General features: G+C 41.9%; 1 protein-coding gene across 5 annotated transcripts in view; it reads left to right on the forward strand.

Moving 5' to 3' along the window:
• The window catches only part of Asph (aspartate beta-hydroxylase), a 251,777-nt gene extending 240,880 nt beyond the window's left edge, over positions 1-10,897 (forward strand). For 2 of the 5 annotated variants that reach the window (XM_029565628.1, XM_029565630.1), the window contains exon 25: positions 10,091-10,897. In XM_029565628.1, the coding sequence (XP_029421488.1) occupies positions 10,091-10,241 (151 nt within the window). In that variant the 3' untranslated portion in view covers positions 10,242-10,897. The remainder of the gene's footprint in view (positions 1-10,090) is intronic. The other 3 variants (XM_029565627.1, XM_029565631.1, XM_029565629.1) reach the window with 2 other exon arrangements.
• Positions 10,898-10,925: the final 28 nt, after the last annotated feature.

Consider the following 10,925-nt stretch of genomic DNA (forward strand, 5'->3'; position numbering starts at 1 on the left):
ATGGGGTTCATTCCACTAGCTGGAAGACACTTTCCTGTGCTCCCTGTGCAGCTTGCCTGTTGTTGTAGCATTAGGCCAAACAGAATGATCTTTTCAGAGTATGTGCTGAGCTAGTAACACAAAGAGAAGCAGTAAGGTGGCCGCAGAGGTGGGACAGGGGCAGGGGCAGTAACTGCTGAGGCAGACAAGGTTGTGGAAGAGCAAGGCGGGCAGTGCTGCAGCCCCTGAAGAAAGAGCAGCTGAACAGTTCAGTAGTGGCCAGGGCGGGAAAAAAACAGGTCAACTGAAGTAAGAAGACAGCAAGAGAGGGTGGAGAATTGATAATGATTAAGACAAAAGGCTTTAAGGAGCCAGAGGAGAGGTGGGCCTCGGTACCAGAAAGGTACCACCAGAGAGCTGTCTTTAGGGTCAAGGGTCTCAGACACCAGCTGTGACACTGGCCAGTGTTAAACACTAAGGAATCTCTGTTTCTTAGGCCTAGAGAGAACTGTAACACGGGCAGCTGTCAAAGGCTGAAAAGTCCTGATATTTAGGCCAGCCTAGAAGCTGCAACACCAGCTGCAAATAAGGGTTCAGGGATCCTGGCTTCCTAGGCCCTCGTGAGATCCAGAAGAGTTGTAGGGGTAGAAGTCTGATACCTGAGGCCTGCAACACAATGAGGTACCACCTATTGCTAGTCCGTCCTGCTTACAGCCTCTGTTCACCACTGCCAACCACTGAGGGAAAGGAAAGCTGTCAAAGACCAGCATTTAAAGAACGTCTTTCCTGTACAATTTGTTTCCAGGTAGAGCAAAATGACAACAAAAAGCCATTGATTGGTAATTCTGTATAGAATTGGGGGTATTTTATTGTTTACAAGATAGATCAGGCAGTACTTTCAAGGTGATGATTTTGAATGCTGATTTTCTTTTCCTGGCAGTTGAGGAGCAAGCATGGAAGTAGCTGGAGAGTCTCCATTTCTGGGCCTGTGGTTTGTCACCCTTGGCAGGCCATGCATTAGGGCTGTAAATGAGCTCATTAGCAACTCTGATTCAGAGCTGAGTAAACATGCCACCAGCAAATGGAAATTAGTTGTTACCCTGAGGAGTAGCTGAGTTGTGTGAGCTTTGGGAGTTATTCAGAGTCTCTAAGAGACCAGTCCAAACTACATGGGAAATGTGCTAAAGCCTGTGAATTCACAGCTCTCCTGAAAACCAGCATCACTGCCTGATACTCAGTGGACAGGTGTTCGGGAAAGCATATGGGGCACTGGTGTCACTGAGCAGCAGACTGGAGAAGGAACCTGGCTCTAAGCCATTCAGTTTCTTGCTATGTTGCTATAAAATAAATGGTCCCTCCTCACGTACCTCTAGTATTTTATAAGATGTGTTTCCCTTTATCTCTCAAGGCTCCAATTAGAAAGATTATGTAGAATAATTATGTTTAAAACTTTCTTTTTTATTCTGCCATAAATTGTTCATTGTATGTTTTTTGTTTTGTTTTCATAGGGTATCTGAGAAGATATCCTTCATCTTACGATTTTCAATTCTCTTTAGCAAAGCTGTGAATTACCAAATAATTCAGAACTGAATATTTTCACCCCTTTCCTCCTCCCTCCCCTGAAATCATAGATCCTCTGTGCCACAGAATTAGCCCTCTTCTGTGTGGTAGTTGACTTTATTCTCAGGTCACCACTGTAGCCAGCCCATCTAGGGCTATCCAATGAGAAGAACACTTTTCAACTAGATAGGATGCTTTCCCAGTGGTTTGCTTGTTGAATAGTAACATTTTACTCATTTTGTTCTTGTATCTGAGCAACTTGGCCAGTTAAAGTCATCAATGAATCCTGTAAGACTTTATTGGTTTAGCGTACAAGTGTGTTTATAACTCTTTCTACACTCAGGGAGACAGAAGAGGCTCACATGTATGTATCTACCCTCCACAGGAAACAGCAGTTCTCACAATGAAAATGGATTGTGTCCCCAAGTATTTGATTGTTGAACTAATAATTGTTGGAGATCATTTCCTGTAATAGTAGTCAATGATGTGAGAGCTTCTGGGTCAGCTCCCAAAAGCTTCATAAACCACAATCTTTCTTAAGAGTCTTTTAGAACCAGCCACTGCTTATAATATTTCTATGGGAAAAATACATCCTGAGGTCTTACTTCCCATTTTAGTATTTTTTGTGTTCATGAAAGCAGATTATAAACACTGAACACACATTACGGGAGTTCAAACCCTTGCTTTCTTATGAAATACAACTTTAAACAACTTGACCATCCTCGCTAAGTCTGAGTTCCCTCATCTATAAAATGGGAAGAATAAATGCCTATGTTTGTGTGAATTGAGTATTTTAAAGCCATCCATAGGAATGCACTCAGAAGCATACTTCCGGAGTTCTAGGTGGGACATGCTCTCCACATATTTGAGCTGTTACCTGGCTTCTGCTGAAGTGGGCTCATCTGTCCTACAGGGATGACCCAAGCACGCCTGTGACATCGGAGGTGGTTCTTGTCACCTACAGTGTAAACGCTGGGATGAAGCTGGGGCTTTAGGGAGTTAAGAAAGGACAACACATCAACTGGAAGATGTATGGGGTCAGAGCTGTGAAGGCATGATGTCCCTAGGGGCCAAAATTTGGGGATCAGGCAAGAGTGGCCCCGACAGTGCTCCCCAGTGCACATTTCTCCTTTTCCTTTTCCTGCACTCACCTTGTCACCAGACATAGGGTTGGGGCTGGGGCTGATCTGTGGCCCATCCTGTAGTCCCAGAGCTCTTCTCTCCCTCTTCCCTTTCTTTTCTCTCCTCTTGCAGCGTTTCTGTCTGTCACAGACACTCTGCAGCTGATAACCTAGAACCAAGAGAAAGGTGTTGGAAGTCACAGGAAGAGGCAGCCTGGGGGACACAGGGCTGATCTGAAGTGACCAAGAGAGGGACACCTTTGACAGCCTAGCTGGAAGGCTCGCTCCACAGGGCACTGAGAAAAAAGGCTCCAAGCCAGGGTGTACCGAGGAGTGCCTATTTCAGAGCCTGTTTGGAAAGGGGGTTTTCTGTGAAGTTAGCCAGCTTTTCATGGATTCATATTTTGGCATTAGACATAATAACAAATATTGCCCATATCTCAGATGAAAGTTTTCTCACTATATCCTGTCATATAAAGAATGAACTCCTAAGAGAATGTTAATGCTGAAAGGAGACTTTGACACCCCCTTGTCCACTTCCAAACATTACTAAAATGTGGAAACTGAGACCATAAGTGAAATGCTTTGTCACAGTCAAACAGCTGGTCCACAGTTATAACAAGAAGTCCTGACACAAAATGTGGTGGCACACACTTCAATCCCAGTGCTCAGGAGGTAGAGGCAGGTGGATCTCTGTGAGATTGAGGCCAGCCTGGTCTACATAGTTACATAGTGAATACCAGGAAGCTGGGGCTACTGAGACTCTGTTTGACAAAAAAGAAACCCTAGGTTCCAGAAAAATGAGAGAGGGGGGAGAGAATTTCTGCCAGTGTGCATTATGAGGAGAGAGGGAACAGAGAAGGGTGATAATGCAGTTTCATATTTCAGTTACAGCATGTGCCAGAATTTCGCAACTGGGGGACTTCAGCAGATGAGAATTAATAAGGGTTGCATTGTGTTTTCTTATTCCTGAGTTTTCCTGTGCTCTACTCAGCATGTTTAAATGCTTTGACGTCTCTTCAGCATGCATTCTTAGTGAGAATAGTCCCTAGGATCATGATAGTGAGCAAAAGTGTTAGACTGTGACACAACAGACTTGAGCGCTTTCTGCTGCTTCCACAGAGGCAACTCATCACGTAGAGGGCTGCGCTTGTGTCCGTGATGTTCCTTTGGATCAAAACCACAACTGTCTTTTGCCCACCTCCCTGAGCTTTTATCTGTAAAATTTTTAGGTGGAACATTGTAAGCACCTAGAGTCATCACTTAGCCTTATTAATATTGGTTCTAATTCTGTGACAGAATTATAGCTATTAAGTATGCCCTGCCACCATTATGTCATTATCATTAATTATAATTATAATAATTTTAGAAATTGAGAAATTATGTAATATTGCTTTATCTTGTGACTGGATATTCTTATATCTTTCGGCATGCGAGGTGGGAGGCCCTCTTCTCTTGAAGGCATTCAAACAGTAAGCAGGATAGTTCGTCCAGCCCCCACCACCCCTAGACCTATTATTCTGAGTCCTCAAAGAAGGACTGTGGGACCAGCTCCAGGAGGCCACCTCCCACAGCCAGTGGGAAGAGTGTTGCTATTTTTTGGCTCTGCCTGTATCATAATCTGGTCATAATTCAGTCATATTTGTTGACACTTTTCTAGCAAAGCAGGTGGTCTGAGAACTCTTTATTTGACCTACTGGGCCTTTTGTTTTTGTTCAGAGGTGATCTATGGTCCTTTGACAACTTTAAACTCTGTCTCCTTGTTGTGTGAAACTCTTTCCCAGGCGTAGCATCTGTCCAGTTTAATCCTGGCATCACTCAGGTTGAGACACAGCTTGGATGAGGTTTTGTTGTGCTTCCCTTTGCCCCTTTTAGGGTCATTGTAGGTACAGTTTTACACAGTCTGCCTCTGATAGCTGGAGTATGTATATCATTTTTAATTTATTTTTTAAAATTTTATGTATATGAGTGTTTTGCCTGCATATATGTAAGTGAACCCATGCATGCATGCCCATAGAGGCCAGAAAAGGCATCGGACCCCCTGGAACTGGAGTTACAGACCATTGTTAAGTAAAGAATCTGCGCTAAGTAATTGCCATTGCTGTTTTCAATGGTAACAACAAATTCAAGGAAAAATACAAGTCCAGTAGGATACACTTCCCTCTAGAGTTTTATTTTTTCATTTTTTTAAAGAGATATTTATTTTTATTCCATGTGTATGTATGAATGTTTTGTCTATGTTTATATATGTGCACTATGTGTGTGCAATGCCCGCAGAGGCCAGAAAAATCATCAGATCCTCTGGAACTGGAGTTGCTAATGGTTGTAAGCCACCATATGGGTGCTGTGGATTGAAACCAAGTCCTCTACAAGAGCAGCCAGTGCTCTTAACAATCCATTTTGTTTTTGAGACAGCTGCCCTTACACTCACCTTGTAGACCATTCATTCTAGTCTTGAACTCATGATCATACTCCATAAGTTCCTCAGACTTTAAGGCCTTAGAAAAACCCATCAAGGGCTAGTGAGATGAATCAGTGGGTAAAGATGTGTGGGGCCAAGTCCAAAAGCCTAGGTTCAATCCTTAGAACCCACATAGTGGAAGGGGAGAAACGCCTCCAACACGTTGTCCTTCAACTCCACATGCATTCTATGGCATGCTTATGCATGTACACACACACACACACACACACACACACACACACTTTTAAAAAAAATTTTTTTGAAGAAAAATCAATTGTACAACCATTGGAAATGCCTCTAGATTTTATGTTTTAAAAATTGGGTAATCAGTGGTCCAGGTGTTTCTGTAGCGATACCACATTGTTATGTATAAAGTTCAAGTCCAAAGACCATGTGCTCAAATTACAAAAACAACAACAACAAAAAAAAACTCATCATGTGTTAAGTATGTTTACGATTTTATCATGAAAGCCAGGCAGTGGCGCATGCTTTTAATCCCAGTACTCAGGAGTGAGTTCCAGGCCAGCTGGGGCTACAAGGAGACCCTGCCTCAAAAAACAAAAACAAAACAAAACAGAAAAGGTTTTGTGTTGGGTTCCATTCACAACTATCCCAGGGCACATGTGCCCCTGAAGCCATAGGCTGGACACACCTGATCCATATTTGACTCAATATATCTGAAAAGCCATAAGTCAGTGTCTCAGAAGTTCTGGTCTTATATGCAGTAGTCAATGGTCAGTATGTTCCGACATAAATAACTCTTCCTAATTCATAAGGAACATAAGTTAACGCTGATGTTTAAGATTTTTTAAACATTATTAAGTCTAAGATTTAAGTCAGAATCTAGTGAAAAATGTCATTTTGTACAACCAAGAATGTTGTTCTTTATTTGAATTATTTGCAGAATTTTAAGTAGCTTCCATACTCCCTGATACTCAAAGAACTTCAAAAGCCATTGGTCATTTCCGTCCACTGTACACTTCATATTATCAGTAGAGACTTTTGATCTCTCAAGCCCTTGGAATTTTTTATTTTTCTCAAATGAAGTCAAATAAGGAGTGATGTCAAGGTCATTCTTGGTAACATTATACCATTTTCCAACATTTTTGCCTCTTGTCTTTCATGGTTTCTGTTTTCTTCCTTTCTGTGTTTTGCAATGTCGATGATGAAGTCAAATGTCAACCATAGCCTCATATCAACTCTGCAGGTGAAAATTCAGACTCAGCGATGCTAATAAGCACAGGTGATCCCCAATTTAACAAAGTTCTCCTTATGGCATTTAGATCTAATTATTATGCAAAAATGATAAACAATTTGATAGAAACTGCATTTTGAGTTTTGGTAGCCGACCTTTTCCTGGGCCAGCAGTTCATGGTACAATCCTCTCCAGTGAGGCTGCAGCCCAGCTGCAGTCAGCCACTCCATCCTGAGGGAAACCAGCCAAGATTCCGTAGGATACTGTGTGGCTGGAATTTGTTGGATAAAGCTATCCAATAAATTACATTAATAACTCTACATGTTAGTGTACAGTAGGCCTTTCGTTAGATAATTTTGCTCAGCTGTAGGCTAATGTTAGCATTCAGAACTCATGTACACAGATAACTAGGCTAGGATGTTCAGTTTGGTTAGTGTATTAATGCATTAGTGATTCATGGTAGTTTGTTTTTGTAATAAATTCATCAGGACCTTCTCATCTTTAATAAATAAGCATCAGTAGTTTGTTCCAGGTCACATATATGATAAATGCTGAGCTGAAAAGTTTTCTTTGTCTCCCCTTAAAGACCATGGCCTTCCCACTGTGGTCCCGTGCTTCTCCACTCTCTGTCACATGCCCTCTTTGCCTTTCCATTTTTTGTCATGATAAAAAAAATCATAAAGTTAACCATATTAACTATTTTTAAGAGTATGGTTTATTGGCATTAAGATCACTCACATTGTACAGCCATCACCACCACCTATCTCCAGACTTTTATCTTGTAAGACTAGAACTCTGTTAAAACACTTAGCTTCTACCCTCTCCCCATCCCAGCCCAACAACCCCCATTCCACTTTCTGTTTCTATGAGCTCAACTGTAGTAGACTCTCATATGAGCAGAATCACACAGTATCTGGCCTTTAGGGAGTGGCTTGTTTCACTTAGCATATACCCTCCAGATTCATCCATGTTGGGCTAGGGAGATGGTTCAGTGGGTAAAAGTTACTGCAGTCAGAGCTCAAAGCATCTCTACACCTCTTAGGATGACATCTGGCACAGGATCCAAATGATTTTCTTTTCAGCTCAGTCCATTTGTCGAGGTTTCATTTCCTGAAGAAGTGATTCTTTACTTAAAGCCAGCAACCAGAAAACCAAATTAGGTATTTCCTAAATAGTATTCTAGCTTAGAAAAATGGGCAGATTGGGAATTAATCTTGTTTATATTCTTAGCTTCATCTACTATGTAAGTGGGTTATTCATGGAATATTTTAAATAAATGCTTCAAAACACCCTATAGAGGGACCTTCAGCAGTACCTCATACGAGTTGTATAGGAACCAAATGCTAAATATAATGGTAGTCTAAACAAAGCACCAAGGGAGAAATATGCAGGCGGCAGTTATACAATGTCTTTCTAATCCAAAACTTGCAAGCTAAATCAATGCTCCTTTATTTGTAAAACAGGTATTGATGTTAAGATACATACTAATATGCCATTGCCATTATTTATTAAATGAAATTTTCACTAGAATTTTGAATTCTCCTTAAGCATTTAGAATTTTATATTGTACATTAACAAAGAGTTGCAATATAGGGTAAGCATTGCCAACATGATGTCATCATCCTATCATTAGGACATGACTGCTGCCTTTTATGTCCCCTACTAGCGGATTAATAAATATGAGTTGAATAACTGCAGAGCTTCTCCACGTTGGCACCACGGACACCTGCTCCAGATGATCTGTGTACTGATGTTCAGCAGCATCTCTGTCCTCCACCCACTAGAGGGCAGTACTATGCCCCACATGACTTGAGACGATGAGAAAAGTTTCCAATCATTGCCAAATGTTGTGGGGAGGGGATTGGAGGAGTTTTAGGGGAGGCAGAATCAATCTGGAGAAGAGCAACTGGCATTTTGGAGGAATCTGACACTAAAATTTCTAAGTTAATTAATTGATAAAGTAACTAATATTTGCAATAAAGTTTGATGAGCCAGACCTCTCTCTGCCACCCACCTGCCCGTTCTCCCTGCTGTATGCCACTCACTCTTAGCCTAGTGTTGCATTCAGCAAATGTATTGTTTAGCTATTTTATACAGTTCCTCAGATGTAGCATTCCCCCAAGGGTCTCAAAGGACAGAAACTTAGACTCGTGAGCAAATCACAAAACAAACATTCATTACCGTATGAAACCAAACTTGAAAAGACACGAAAGCTAAGAACAAACCAAAACAACAGCAATAACTAAATAAACAAATAAATCCCCCTCCCCTAAAACAGAAATGACTCACATCTTAAACACATAGATGGTCATTTTCCTGTCATCTTTAGAGAGATTAAACAATGTTGGTGGGTGTCAGGGACTGAGCTACAGTTCAGGTAAAAGAAAAGGTTGACAAGTACCTAAAAGGAAAGACAGTACCCTGCTCACAAAAGCCCAACGGTGAGAGCAACCCAAATGTTCATTAGAGGAAGAGTGGATAAACAGAACTTGGTCTAAGCATGCAGTAGAATTACTCAGCCTTGAAAAAGAAAGAAATTCTGACATGCTACAACATGAACAAGTCTTTTATTTTTGTATGTCTGTCTGTGAATGCAGGAATACATGTGTCATTGCAAGTGTGTGAAAGTTAGAGGACAGTCTGGTCCTCTCCACCTTGTTTGAGATAGAGTCTCTTTTGTACCACTGCACACAACCTCAGGCTGGCTGGCCAGGAGCTGCCACGCATTCCTCTCTCTCTACCTTCCATCTCTCCATAGGGACACTGGAAGTATATATGTTCACACTGTGCATCTGTCTATGTGGGTTCCAGGGATTGGAATTCAAGTCCTCACCACACACACATCAGGGAGGACAGCTGTGGATTCATTGACCTGGAAGTTCGTCCGTGCTGGAGCTACCAGGGCGTACCTTTGTTCACTTGCCCAGCTAAACAAGCCTCTTTAGGGTAGGGTTCCAGCTAGATGGAGGACATGAAACACTATCAGTGTGCCCCATCACCAGCTCCTGTCCTTTGCATATCTTTAGTACTGGGTAGGAAAAGTGATGTTCCTAATAATCGGAAATTCGTTCTTAATCATCAAAAGAAGACTGTTTTCGGGCTTAGTGTTTTGGTTATTTCCCAAAGGCAGCCATAAAGGGGCATCCTGAGTGTGGACAGAAGACCACCTCGGGCATCTGAAACTCCCAAAAGCCTTTCCTGGAGGAATGACTTATACACTATGGACAGAATCTAAACTAGTGACTTTTTCTTAGCCTTGACCAAAAGCTGCTATTTATAATATAAACAAGCTCACTGAGCCATGCACTCCTTTTGTGACCTGGGCATATGATGGTAATCCTTCAGGAACCCCCTTTGAATGTGGGTGTACTTGTTTAACATACCAAAGCAATGATATTCTCATTGAAATTGATTGAGAAATCCCCTTGATGTGTGTGTGTGTGTGTGTGTGTGTGTGTGTGTGTGTGTGTGTGTGTGTGAGAGAGAGATATTTTGGCCTAGGGATCAAAGGGCATGATTCTCTGATGAGATGGGAGTGGATTTTAGCTTCAACTTCCTCACTGGATGCTGGAGATACTGGTTAAATAAAAGTATGAATGAAACCTGCCTTGAGAGCACAGTTCTCAGAGACATCTGGAGGAACAGGTTCCTCAGAGTTAAGATCCATTTTTGGCCTTAAATGCTGGGAGTCAGGTTGATTCTTTATTCGGGTGTAACTGTAACGTGACTTAGAAATGCCACATGTTCTAACAAATCTGAGTTTTTCTTTTCTAGGACCTGGGAAGAAGGCAAGGTGCTCATCTTTGATGACTCGTTTGAGCACGAGGTGTGGCAGGATGCCTCATCTTTCCGGCTGATTTTCATAGTGGATGTGTGGCACCCTGAGCTGACCCCTCAGCAGAGACGCAGCCTTCCTGCCATTTAGTAGGATTTCATACAGGCTTGGATGTTCTCGAGAGAGGCTGCCTTTCTGGCTCTCTGTGGATGTGGAGATAGAAGTTCAAATGCCGTGACTCTTCATTCCCTTGGATTGCAGCTGAGGAACTCTAAGGCTCCTCTTGGATTAGAAATCACTGAAGGGAATATTTGCCTTGCTGCAGTTCAGTTATAAAGCACCTTGTTTTACATCAGTCATGACAGCACAGAACAGATGCCTAGATTTAAGGGGAACACTTCGTTGCTTCTCCCTTGCCAGCCAAAGATATTTTTCTACATAGAGTCTAAATCAATGTACAGTGAGAACATAATGTAGAAACTGTGAATGGATCACTTAGTTTGTAATTTTTCTATGCAGTTATATTTTTCTAGAGTAGCTAAATTGTTCTAACGTCACCATATACCCCTATGTTTTTGTTGGCTTTAATAACAGCTGGTATAAATGCTTTACTTCTGTTAAATAGTAACTTTCCTTGTAAATTCAGACTTCTCTCTTTTCATCCTTCATAGTAAAAAAATACTTGTGAGGCCGGGCGTGTTGGCACACGCCTTTAATCCCATCACTCGGGAGGCAGAGGCAGGCGGATCTTTGTGAGTTCAAGGCCAGCCTGGTCTACATAGTGAGTTCCAGGACAGCTGGGGCTACAGGGAGACCCTGTCTCAAAAAGACAAA

This window comes from Nannospalax galili, unplaced genomic scaffold (assembly GCF_000622305.1).
Source record: "Nannospalax galili isolate Female #2095 unplaced genomic scaffold, S.galili_v1.0 scaffold397, whole genome shotgun sequence".
Taxonomy (NCBI): domain Eukaryota; kingdom Metazoa; phylum Chordata; class Mammalia; order Rodentia; family Spalacidae; genus Nannospalax; species Nannospalax galili.